Genomic DNA, 13,947 nt, shown 5'->3' on the forward strand with positions numbered 1-13,947 from the left:
AGGTTGGGGATGTTGGTGGAGGATGATGGATGCACAGGTAAGGCATACACAGTGGATCTTCGAAATTAATAGGATTAACCATTAAATTGTACAACGCATAAGTGCGAAATTTTCTAAATTTCACGTAAGTAATTTTAAACCGCGTTTACTGCAACCATCATGTGTGTATTGTTTGAATCACATGATCACTGTTTGATAGAATGTCATAATACTCTTCATACTTGGTCACAGTTATTTCACTGTTGGGTGTAAACTGTAATAGCTTATTTAGAATAACTTATTCGAAGGGACATGTCTTTTGTTCATGGTGGGAACCTGAAATGTGACATAACATATTATTCTTCCTTTTTCGAGTATTTTGACAGGTGTAGGGTATATTTTTCTATCATGTTTAGTCACAAAATGATGCAAAATCTAAGTGAAAAAATCTGAATTATTAGGCGCATCCAGAAGGTAAGTTTCCCACTCGCCCACAGGTGGCAGGCCATGAGTATAAACCGGTTTTGCACATGCGAGAGAGGTACGTGCCCTGGCCAGTGAATGTCCTAGAAAACCCCTCCCGAAAGTCGTCAGTAGTGTCGCGGCAGCAATGAAACATGGCAGCTCTTATTCCATCTCCCGCCGCATGCAAGGTTCGTTCGGTGAACAAGTTCTTGAACGCACAAAAAATACAGCCGATCGATATTCATCGTCAGCTGTGCCAGGTGTATGGGCCAGAGATCATGAGCAAGCAGATGGTGCATCGATGGTGGAGGACATTTACTGAAGGCTGGCAAAATGTGCATGACGACGAGCGCAGTGGGCGGTCATTGGCTGTTATGGAGCAGGTGCAGTAGCAGCGCATATTGGAGGATTTCCCACAGATTTCTCAGTAGTTGTTGCATGACATTGTTACCAAACGCCTCTTGTTCCGGAAATTGTGTGCCTGGTGGGTGCCGAAACAACTGAGAAAGCAAGCAGCAGTCCATGCATTGGCATCACAGTGGATCTTCATGCAGGACGAAGTTCAAGCAGACTGTGTCGGCGTGAAAAGTGATGTGCATGGTGTTCTGCTCATATAGTTTCTGTCCAGAGGTGAGACTGTGAACGCTAACCGTTACTGTGAAACACTGGGGACATTGCGACGAGCCATTCAGAATAAGTGACGTGGTAAGCTCAGTGTTAGGGTGATCTTGTAGCATGACAATGCGAAGCCGCATATAGCTAGGTGCACTGCAGGCCTTCTGGATAGGTTTAGTTGGCATGTGTTTGATCATCCATCCTACAGCCCGGATCTTGCTCCCAGTGATTACCACCTGTGTTCCTGTCCGGTCAAGATTTTCACAGTGACGAAGAGGTTCAGACTGGTGTCACACAGTGGTTCGGCACCCAGGCGGTGGACTTCTACAACGCTGGTATACAGGAGTTGGTCCCACGCTATGACAAGTGCCTGAATTCCGGCGGGAATTATATTGACAAGTAACTGGACAAGTGCTGTATCTGTGGCAATAAATCATTGAATGAAATAATGTTTCCTTTTTGTGCATGACCCCAGGGAAACTTACTTTCTGGATGTGCCTAATACACACTTAAAAATGAAATTTCTAGTTAATTCACACACACATTCTCCCAGTCTCTCAATTATCCTGAGTGTTACGTATAATCCCACAACAGGGATTAATTATATAGCAAAATGTGGAATGAAAAATTGACTTCTTTAAACATAATTGAAGGGCTCCGGTGTAAAACATAGTAAGTGACATTTTGGTCATTTCCGAGTTCATTAAGAAAAAAGGTTATTTGAAGGTATACTGTATATAAATTGTTTTCGTGTTGTGTTTACCGATTTCAGAAGGCTTCACTGAGTCCAATGCAAATTGTATGACATGGCAATTTCACTCAAAATTTGAAGGATGGCACATTTTACTTCGTAACTGAAAAATGCCTGAAATGTCACCATGTTTACACCCAAGCCCTTCAATTGAATTAATAAACTCCAATAACTACATAACTGAATCTAAAAATATTTTATAACAAAACTCTCCTGTATTGGTAGAGCAAGTGCCACATTCTAACGTATGTACAGAACCTATTTAGCTTAATTTAAATTTCTTGGAAATGTTCGTGCATGTTGGTCATTAAAACAAACAAGATTTTTCTTTGTATTTGCTGAGAATTACCAAGAACTTTTGTTCAGTGTATAAGCTATTTCAGCTGATGTTCACTGTAAAGGTTTATAACAATAACTAGAGGCATGCATATTTCGTTTTTGACAAAAACACGAAATGTGAAATAACACATTGTAATGTTAATTTTTCATGCTTCTGAAAGGTGAGGTGCATTTTCCCACCCTGTTTTGTCACGAAATAATGCGAAGTAGACTCTTAAACACGAAATTTAGAGTTTATATACAGACGCGACACTTTCTGAAAGTCAGAATTATCCTGAGAGTTATGCAATTCACGGAAAATTTATTAATTCTGCTTAGAGACCTGCACAAGACCCGGAGAAAACCCGTCTGCGAGGAGGCGCGCCTACAATAATATGCAACACGCACATCAAGCCCAGCCATCGCGCAAGCGAACTTCACGTCACAGTTGTGCACAGGCTTCGATGCCTGCCAGGTTTTTCTATTACCCGGGTCTTAAGAAGACCCGTGAGACTCGATGTAGTTCTTGCAAGTAGACGGCGAGCACTACTGTCAGTGTTGCCAACGGCCATTATATTTCACTACGCATGGAAATATTTGAATTTCTGCTAGGCGCAGGTGCCTTGAGGTTGTAGAATCATTGGCGTAGCAAGGGGTGAGCGAAGTGGGCGACCACCCTGGGCCTCGTGCATATAGGGGCCTCGCGTCCTATGAGGTTGATACGAAAAACGTAATAAATGGAAGTGAGAAAGATAGAAAAGGCTAATTTTTGTGGGCAATAAAATTTAGAACTTTTTATCTGGCTTTATATTCTAGTTTAACGTTATAATTTGAATGAATACGTCAAATCAGAGGCGGGCGGGAGCTCTAAGCCTAAGGGGCCCCGAAAAAGTCAAAATAATTCTAATTTCTCATGTGAAACATCAACGCAAAAATTGCTTGGACAATTTTATCCATTTTTCATCTGTGTCGTGACCTTGCATAGCCTACCCGATTTTAATATGTTAATGGTAAAGCACCTCAAACTGCCACGGAGCAAAGTATGGGGCATTTAAATGCTTCTGGTGTTTTAAACTGAAGAAGGGTATGGATAATATTAGCAGTTCTTCCTTCGTTCCTACAACTTCAGACGCAGCTATTGCCCTCTGTAACGGGCACGAAGATGATTTATCTTCCGAATTTCCTGATCAAGTTCTATGTTTCAGGAATGTGCTTAAATCTGAAATCAAGTGGTTTAGGAAAGTTTCCTCCTTGATAGCTCTACACTAGCTTCCAGTGTTCTATGTATCCTGTACCGCCTTCTGCTTGGGGGAAGGGATAAGTAAGTATTTGTATTTTCTTCTTTTGAATACATAAATGTCAAAGAAAGCTATGTTGTAATATGTGAAAATTCAGAGTTAGAGCATCGATTTGTATAGTTATTAATGTAAGTGCAGTCACAACCAGCCATTCTAAGCAATTACGTAAATTTCCTAGAAGAAGCTGACTGTACTTGAGGGACCCAAGTTTATTTCTTGCGGACGCGTACTTTACGATGTTGTTACGCCACTGCGTCAAATATTTAATATTACAAGAACATAAGACTTAACAACAAAATGAGATTCACAGTTATTATTAACATCAAAATCATAAAATTCAAAGTTATCTGGTACAATTTATGTGCAACAAAGTCAAAATTGCTAATTAAAAAAAAGGTCAAAATTGCTAATTTAAAAAAAAGTCAAATTAGCTTTATCAGTTGATTACACCAAACATTTCACATTTATTGTGCAAATGACTATCGTTTTAAGATTTGCTGATGTTGAAACCGATTGTGTAGAAGATCTTGTAGGTAGATACATTGGGCCCCTAGACAGGATTGTGGTTTAGTGCACTCCCTTCCCCCCGCTCTATCAAGCACTGACATTTTATGTGCTTCCTTCCATATTTTCTACTTAAGCCATGGTTTGTGACATTTGCATCCTACAAACTTCGAAATGAGGAAACAAAGAACGACTCATTAAATAATATATAGGTTATATTTCAAGATTCTTACTTTGTATTTCTAATTTTTTTTAAAAAAAAGTTTAGCACATTTAAGGATATTTCAGTTATCTTACTGCCTAAAGAACATCTTAAAAAACGTACTATTACTACTACTTTGGTTAATGAAAATTCCAGCAGCGTGTTACTGTAGCTCTGCCAAGTGTAAATTCCTCTGTCGCGTACTATTAAATATAATTTTCGTCAGAAATTAATTATTATTGTAGGCTATTATATAAATGTGATAATTTGCTGATGTTTCCTTGATGACTGTGTATCGATTTACATTGATATTTCAAATTTAAAAAACGATGGGGCCTTGCATTCAAATCTCGCCCAGGACCTCGCGATATGTTGCTAAGCCACTGCACCTAAGATTTTGAAACTTCTCAAATTAGTGTCATTATTATGTCAAACCAACTACCACATATTTTCTAAATTTGTTTCGATGGTCTTGAAATAGGTTTGTGTGTCTTGTTCATTTTATGTCACCTTTCTGGTCTTGAAATCGTAAATCTTCTCTCGGTTTCATTTTTACGTTGTTCGTTTGTTGAAATGTGTAAATAGCATTGCCTGTTATTTGCACCCGTGTAAAAATACAAGCTAACAATTATATTTTGTATCGTATTACTATCAATGCGGTCTGAGAACAAGATAACTAGCAACAACATGAGCGAACGACGATTTGTTGAAAGAGATGACAATATTGAAAAACCTTTTATAATGCAAATTCTGATTTCATGTTCCATTTTATGGACCATCGTGCCTTAGTGTTCAGGGGGGGGGATCTTGAGCAACTAATTCGGATATTGAATTGGCAAAATTACACCAGAGAGAAAATCTGTTTGATTGATTGATTCATTTATTTGGTCAATTTATGCACAATAAGGCTAATCGGGACTGGACCTATAGTTTAAAGTGGGATCCGAACCATCTTGTGCTTCCACCGGGTATCGAACCTGTTACCCTTTGATTACAAGGCGACGACACTACCACTGCGCCATAGGGGAGCACCCCCAAAAAAGTATAATGTAGAACAACCACCAGTCACACAAAGTTCCAAAGTATTTACGATGGCACTTTTTGCGAAACTTGGTTCGTACTCTTGTACAGGTGTCAGCAGTGGCAGCAATTAGGGGCGGGGCCGAGAGAATGAAGTTCCCCCCCCCCACTTTTTGCTACTTTTGCAACACGCTAACCTCATGTACCAAGGGAAATTAAATTATCCTTGCCCCCCCCCCCCCCCCCCCCGTACATTTCAACTTTGGCCCTCTAGTTTTGGAACCCAATCGCCGCCACTGGGTGTGAGCGATACAAATGTTTTCTAGCAGGGAATAAATGTCTGCAATTTCAAATTGATAAAAGTGATGAACATTTTAAGTGCTCCTAGAACAGTTTAGAATCTAAAAGTTGGCAACGGTGACTGCGTGACTCATGTATCTGGAGACGGTGCAAAACCGGAATGAGCGTTCGCTGAAGATAAGCAAGCTTCGTCTTGCAAGGCCTTCCAGTTACCTGTGGGCTTTCGATGCTTGACAGGTCAAAACCCAGGTATATAGTTTTACTCGCCCGCCCGACCAGCCAGGCGGGCCTAGTAAGCGATTCTGGCCGTTGTGCAGCCCTCTGATTCTGCTGTCAATATTCGAGAAGGAAAAATGGACCCCTTTATACAGGAATAAATTTTATATTCTGGTAACAACATAATGTGCTATTAGAAGGGATATGTTTATTTTGTGTAGTTTTTAAATCAAATTTGGGATTATATTCACATTTTTAAAACCAAAATTTAATTTTATATACCACTTTTGAACCCGAAATTGACTTTGTTTTTATATCGAAATGTTGCTTTTTTTATTTACCAAACATATGTGCCTCTAAGGATAAGCCACAGTTTCCATTAACTTCTCAACATTCAAGTGAAAATATACAATAGAAGCATATTCTTCTTCCAAACTGTAAATGCACTCACTTTCAGTGTAAGTAGTACTAGCATTAATTTCCAGTAGGAACCCCAATTTTCCAGTTTGATGACAAGTGAGGAGCAAATTAAAAATTACTAATAATTGCCTTTGTACTAGTGTGCCAAGAAACAGCAAAGGTAGGACTGGATGCAATGTGCACTCTTAGCCTTTATTTTTTTAAGTCCATTTCATACACAGAAAGGCTAATCGGTAGGGGCATGCATATTTCGTTTTTGACGAAAAAACGAAATGTGAAAAAACACATTGTAGTGTTAATTTTTCATGATTTTGAAAGGTGTGAGATGCATTTTGTGACCATGTTTTGTCACGAAATAATGCGAAATGAACTGCAAAAAGCGAAATTAACAATTAAACACGAAATTTAGGGTTTATTCACCAATGCAACACCTTCTGAAGTCTGAATTATCCTGAGAGTTATGCAATTCCCGGAAATTTGATTAATTCTGCTGTTAATATTGGAGAAGCAAAAAGGGACTCCTTTACACAGAAATAAACTTAATACTCTGATAACTACATAAATGTGCTACTAGAAGTGAAATGTTAATTCAGTGGAATAAGTGTAGTTTTTAAATCAAATTGAAGATTATATTCACAATCTTGAAACCAAAATGTCTTTTTATATACCAATTTTCATCTAATGTTTCACCGCTATACCACCGATATTTTTTTTTATTTACCGCTTTTGAACCTGAAATTGACTTAGTTTTTGTACCGAAATTTTGCTTTTTCATTTACCAAAAATATGTGCCTCTACTAATCGGGACTGAACCTACAGTTTACAGTGATACAAACCTCTGGGGCTCTACCAGGTATCTAACGTGGGACCCTTTGATTAACAGGTGACGTTACCACTATGTACTCGAGGAGGCTACCTTAGCCTGTATTGAGTGGTTATGCCCTGGAATGTAGTTTTAGAATATACATCTTTGCAAATAGTCTGTATAAGCACCTTACAAATATTATTATTAATAAAAAGTTTGATTTATTTAGTAGCTGAAATTCTACTACAATCAGCACGATGTTTTGATGTGCTGCACATATATTTCTCAATACAATGAAATATATATATATATTGTCATTTATAAAGATACATTTTTATCAGATTAAAGAATTTTAGCCACTACAGAAATAAAAGTTTTATTATCATTAGTGTATTTTTAGTTACACATTTTCAAATGCTGAAGTTATTTGAATTGAGCTGGATATTGTGCAATATCAAAATAATGGAAAGCTTGAGAAGGAAAAAAATGAACTTTTTTTAACATGTTTTGTAAAACACAATTTTGTAATTCTTCCTCCAAAGTATTACAAGTTCATGTATAATTAAAGTAATATGTCAATACAGAAATAAGCAAAACAATAACAATGATTCTTCTTATGGTATTTGAAAGGTATAGTACAGGTATACAAGTATGCAGTTACAGTGTCATATCAACAGGGAATGTAATATACATAACAATAACAAATTAAGTAAGGAACAATACTTTCTTACAAATGTTACAGTGTTGAGGTTCATCTGGTGTTTCAGATTTATTCAACTCAATATTAAAGGTATACTCTTTTGCACATCGACACTCATATGTATTATTATTACACAATTTCACTATGCAATGGTTTGGTTTGTAAAAATCCAACTGAAAGTCAATAGAATCGTAACAACCTAGAATTGTCCACAACTGTACATACAGTGTGCTAGCTATGAGAAAAATAAAGTGGAACCACGAGTCTACATTTTCCCACATTACACTTTTGATCATGATCCCAATAAATTGATTGATTGATTAAGTGTTTTAAGTACCATTTACACACAGTAAGGCTAATTGGGACTGGACCTACAGTTTGAAGTGGGATCCGAACCACTATGTGCCTCCACCGGGTATTGAACCTGGAACCCCTAGATTACAAAGTGACAACCTTACCACTATGCCATCAGGGAGGCATGTGATCCCAATAAAGCAACATATAAACAAAAAATTTTCCAAACTTTACATTTTCCTGCATTTTAAGTCTTTTCACCTTGGACCCTTGAAAAATGTAAAATCAAGGATCCACTGAACTTAAGATTAACTAACCTCCATTATGTCATCTTTTCATTCTATACCCTAAGAAAATTTGTAACTTTCTTCATATTTAAAGTACAATCACCATGAGCTTCTCTATAGTAATTTTTACACAATATTCTCCCAGTTCAATTAACATACCCTCTATTGTACAACCACAATATGCAATGGTTACAGAAGAAATAATTCTTTATAGCTCAAATGGTCATTTGTCTGGGAGTTACTTGTAGGAAAACACAAAAAATAAATGTATTGGTAGCCAGACACTTCTAAAATCCAGTAAAGAAGTTAAACAAATATTCTTTACATGTAAAATAATGTAAAAAGGGGGTAACACACACAAATTCTAGTTGTTTCTTGCAAGTACTGAGAAACCTCGATTTTACATTTTTAAGGGAACATAATGAACAAATGTAAAATCTGTGGAAGTAAAAAAGGGTTTCCACCTGTATTACAATCTCTCCCTGTAAAAGTCATAGAAATACACCAGAAAATGTATTTCATACTGTATGATCACATTATTGCTATAACATTATTTAGAAACTAAGACGTATACAAGCATAAGTATTGTATAAAACAAAGCAGGAAAAAATACCTTTTCCATCTCGTATACTTGGATATTTACTGTATAACAACTGTAAATATTCCCAAGAAAAAGGGGACAGAAAATATGAGAACTTGCGTAAAATATTTTAGTGCATAAACAACATCATATTTCATTTCAAGACACTCCAGCAATATAGATGAAAAATAACAAGCAAATCATATATGATGATGCAATTTAGTAATGGAATGCAATATATTCCTTCTACTCTGCAAAGTAGCAATATTTTAGTAATGAGAAGGAGAGAAAAGCATCAACTACATGATGCATACATCGTATACAATAAACAAATTTGCAAGGAAAATGAATCAATCAGATTTCAGAATTCTACAGTATCACTTCAGAAATGAAAAAATCACAGTGAAATATGACTAGATCCAATTACATTCAAGTTCACCAACAGCTACATTTCATTTTTACAATTTGCACTGGTAAAGAAAACTAAGAGAACAAGTAAATAATATGAAAATGCTACTTTCCAGGTGATAAAACCCATTATACACAAAATATTGAAATGGTTTCTTAAAATATATGTATATCTTGTACCTCTCAATCTACTAACTACAATACTTACTTTGATAACATGCACAGGTTTGATAAGTAATATAATTTGGAAACTGAAGTAGGATGATTTTTTTATTTTTTTCATTTTGTTTGGTTGTTCACGACCGTGAGACTGGATGACTGTTGCAGAAAATTGATGAAAGGACACTCACAAAGGAACACCTATGTCCAGGCAAGGACTCGAATCTAGAACCTTCAGTGGCAAGATTAGTTTGTCACTCAATACATGCTGCTACCACAAAGCCAAAGATGACTTCAAGATAAATGTGCTTGTATTATTGAAGTAGTCAATTATTTATAACCAACATTGTTATGGATTTGGTCCCGGTTATTGTGATAGTATTTTGTAAATTGCCTCTTCAAAGCATAAAAGTTGTGCACATTCTATATTTCCCTGTTATGTGATATTTAAATATTTTTATAAATGCACTCTCTTAGAATCAGTTAAAACTTTTAAAATATCAGTAAAAATGGTTAGCTTGTACTCTAAATTTGAACCATAAATATGCTAAACGTCACAACACATACCCAGATCGTTCCTTAGTGATTGGAACGGATTTACAATCTATGCATACACGGATGGATTAAAAAGTCGTTAGAAGATATTAGAATATACAAATTAAATTCCATATACAGTTGAAGATGTGTAAGCAGCCATGTCTTTACTAAAGAATCTTCTAGCATAGTACCTACGTAGGATACATAATTTAAATTAGACTGCATAAAAACATTTTTTTAAAAATTTTGCAATGTAGTTATTGTTTAAAATTAATCAAAATAATCTGAAAATGTTATATATAATAATTGATTGATTTATTGTTTTAAGTCCATTTTATGCACAGATAGGCTAATCTGGACTGGACCTACAGTTTAAAGTGGGATCCGAACCACCATGCAAATGTGTCTCTACCGGGTATCAAACCTGGGACCTCTTGATTACGAGGTGACGATGTTCCCACTGTGCCATCGGGAAGGTCTGTTATGTAAATAAAAATTGCATTTAATTGAAACCACAATTCTTAGCTTTTAAAATGGAATAAAAATTACTTAAAATGAAGGGAAATGTGGTTTCAATTAAATGTATTTTTTTTATATATAACAGACCTTCCCGATGGCACAGTGGGAACATCGTGACCTTGTAATCAAGAGGTTCCAGGTTCGATACCCGGTGGAGACACATTTGCATGGTGGTTCGGATCCCACTTTACATTGTAGGTCCATAAAACTGGTGAACATTTTATTACATTTATCTATGTTGCTACTATCAAGTTTGAATGTATAATGCGGAAAAATATAAAATTGGGGTTCCACTGTGAGTGTGTGTGTGTGTGTGTGTGTATATATATATTAGTACCATTGATTAATAAATAGGGAAGTTACCACTACCCATTTAAAACAATGAAGCTAAATGAAAAATGCAATAAAAAGGAAAGTGAAACCAGCAGAAATCAAGCATCAAAAATTTTCTCTCTCTTTCGAATTCTCATACCAGAAAATATTCAATGTGCTTATTTTGGGACCCTATATTTTGCTTACCTAGTTGCTGCCTAGATCCAAGTATGTGTTGTGACGTGTTGGTCCTTATCATTATGTTGTCGGCATGTGGGGTGAAATGTACTTTTTTTATTTAATATGTCTGAATTTGAAGTCAAAACTAAATTTAATATCTTACACAATATCTTACCCCCAGCTTACTTAGCTATTATTTACTTTTATGTATCCACATATTCTTCTTTCCTTCAACCAAGAAATAATATTTCATAGTATGAACTGAAATATATCCGTAAGTCCTCGATGATATGTCTAGTTTTTCGTGAACATCTGATACACATTAAGAGATTGTACTAAGACTTCAATTGAAAAGTGCAGTCAGTTCAATAACAAAGTAGGATAATTCTAACAGTTATTTTACTTAGTTGAACCACGTTACAGCTTGAGTCAGTCAGTGCAATAAGGCAAGGTTGAATAATTTTAGCAGTGACTTAAAGCACTGAATACTATCATGGTGTGAGTACCAGACCCTTGCAACCATAAAAAACATCTTATTTGTAAATCTTCAATGACTACCATCAATTTCAAGTGCAATTTCCAAAACAAAAATATATGTTGATATAATGTGTCCTCTGCTTTGCGGTTGTAACAATTTAAATTTTCTGAGGTAATTGCATTGCCCTCAGTGAACTTTGTGTTGCTGATAAATCTACAAAGAATGAACAATCATTGGTCTCTAGTACTTGACACAAAACATAACCTATCTGCTTAGTAGTAAACCTACCATTAAGAACTTCCTTTTTGAAAATAGAGTGTACTTCATCCTTAAGCATTATCACTTAAGTGACCCTGCCTTTGTAACTTATCAAAAATATACATGTGGCAGGAAAATAGTATGTAATTGACATAAAATCTCTCACCTAATGTATCAACCACTGTGCTATGTTCTCAACATAAAAATATTTGTCTCAAACTTCCTGTCATCTAGGTAGAAATTTTGAAGGTTGCTTACTTGGGTAGTACAGAAATAAGCTCAACTGAAATGCTGCCAATAGAGCACCAATCAAATTTGGAACCTACAAGGAAAATTAAAATGTGTGGTCAGAATCTACACAATAGGAACAATTAAACAGCAGATTTAATATTTCGATAGACCGCCACTGAAATCAAGAGGAAGTGAAGATTATTTTTTTTTACTTTTTATAAAACTAAGTGAAAATTAAAATAATTCGATTTGTCCTGTACTCGTGGGGTAAAATATGACTTTCCTTTGGACAACAAGTAAAAACTAAAAATTTCATGGACACACAACCAGCAAACAAAATTACATTACAAAAATAAGCCTACCTTCCTTTCAATAAAATATACAAAAGAAGTATCAATACTAGGGCTGAGCCAATACTGATGCCGATGGAATCGGTATCTGCTGATACCAGTGGTATCGCTATCGGAAAGTATCGGTTGGAATTAATGTACCGACACCAGCCGATAATTCTCCGACTTATTGGTCTTGTAAGAGGTGTGCAAAAATGCCGCAGCATACCTTCGCGGAGTCCAATTTCCTGGAAATTATGCAAATTCTATTTATTTTGCATAAATTTGGCAAGAAAAACTATATTTTGTGATTGCATATGTGACGGAAATCGTGAAGTATAAACTATTTTAATAAATAATACATGATTTCCTGTCACAAATCAGTTGCAACGCCCCTGAATTTGTACATCGCCTTTTGACATTCATTTGTTTTCTGGCAAAGTGATTCCCAGAAATAACGCTAGATCGCAGCACCATGCTTCGCTCTTTCCTTGTTCGCCGGTTAAGGCAGGGAGAGGCAAGGTAACAGTCGTCGTTACAGTTACAGTTCGCACGCAGCTACGTTCACCTTCAGAAGTTCGACGTGGCAGTTTCCACGAGTCTGCAAGTGTCATGAGTTCTCGTGTTACGCCCGAACAGCGAGACCAGCAACAGACTCGGCAGACAATGGATTCCACATAAGTTTTGTTTGACCGAAGTTTTTACTCTACTAGACAAGATTTAAACGCCTGTACGATATACTAGTGTGTTTCAGGAACGACAATGATGTACGTGCTTCGTGGGTCTAGAAGTAACGATCATCAAAACACGTCACGCCTTCTGTATTCAAATGCATAGTATCTATTTTCATATTCTGATGAAATTCTTGGATATTCTAAATCAAATATCTTGTTAAATTGATGAGGAGAAGACCTATTTACACACCGGAATTGATCAATATTTCGAACCAATTTTAATTCTTGCAATTTTCAAGTATCGGTATCAGTGGGAATCGGTAAGAGTATCAGCATCGGTATTGGTTCAAAGTGGTATCGGCTCAGCCCTAATCAATACTTTTAATAAATTTTACTAACATGTACCATTACCAACACTTGTGGTCCTTAAAAAGCCAACAACGAAGTTACTATAACTTTATACTATTTTATTGAACACAAATGAATATGAAATTCTCTTTCAGATATAATTGTAATCATATGTTTAACTTATCTGAAAATAAAAAGGGGAACTATGCAAGGATTCTTGACAATACAGAAAGTAATATATTTACTTTTATAATAAACATGCATTAATTTGTTTAACATTCAGACTACAATTGTTGGTAATAAACTAGTAACATACACATATTAACATAAGATTGGAAGGGATGAGGTGAAGAATTCAATGAATATTAAGTATCTGTTGTACTGTAATTATTGTTCCATCTGTGATACATAGATGGCAGGACAAGAACCTTTCTGTCACTCTCCATTTTGAATATCTGGTGTCAATTAGCTGTAAGAAACTGAAGGGGTAAGCGGGGAAGTATCTGTGGTCCATTAACAATGGGCAAAAAATATGTGTCTGAGGTTACAAAATGGAAAGTCGCAGATCTAGTAGAGAAATCGCACAAGTGATAAGAATAAACATAATGTGTGTTAGCAACACTATTATGTAATAAAAGGAAACAGATACAGTGCAAGAAAAACAATGAAATGAATATACAAGGAAAACTTCACTTTGTAAGGACAGAATGGTGTCAAGGAATACAGAAAAGGAGAGCTTCCTTTCCACAAATTAAAGAGA

General features: G+C 35.9%; 2 protein-coding genes across 2 annotated transcripts in view; one reads left to right on the top strand and one right to left on the bottom strand.

Annotated features, from left to right (window-relative positions):
• The window catches only part of LOC145986500 (coenzyme Q-binding protein COQ10 homolog A, mitochondrial), a 169,836-nt gene that overhangs the window by 122,296 nt on the left and 33,593 nt on the right, over positions 1 to 13,947 (top strand). The window lies entirely within an intron of this gene.
• The window catches only part of LOC145986499 (sugar transporter SWEET1-like), a 29,918-nt gene continuing 23,377 nt past the window's right edge, over positions 7,407 to 13,947 (bottom strand). The window contains exon 7 of the mRNA XM_083120575.1: positions 7,407 to 11,927. Within this exon, the coding sequence (XP_082976701.1) occupies positions 11,832 to 11,927 (96 nt within the window). The 3' untranslated portion in view covers positions 7,407 to 11,831. The remainder of the gene's footprint in view (positions 11,928 to 13,947) is intronic.

The sequence above is a fragment of the Lepisma saccharinum genome, chromosome 4 (genome assembly GCF_977018435.1).
Source record: "Lepisma saccharinum chromosome 4, izLepSacc3.1, whole genome shotgun sequence".
In the NCBI taxonomy this organism is placed as follows: Eukaryota; Metazoa; Arthropoda; class Insecta; order Zygentoma; family Lepismatidae; genus Lepisma; species Lepisma saccharinum.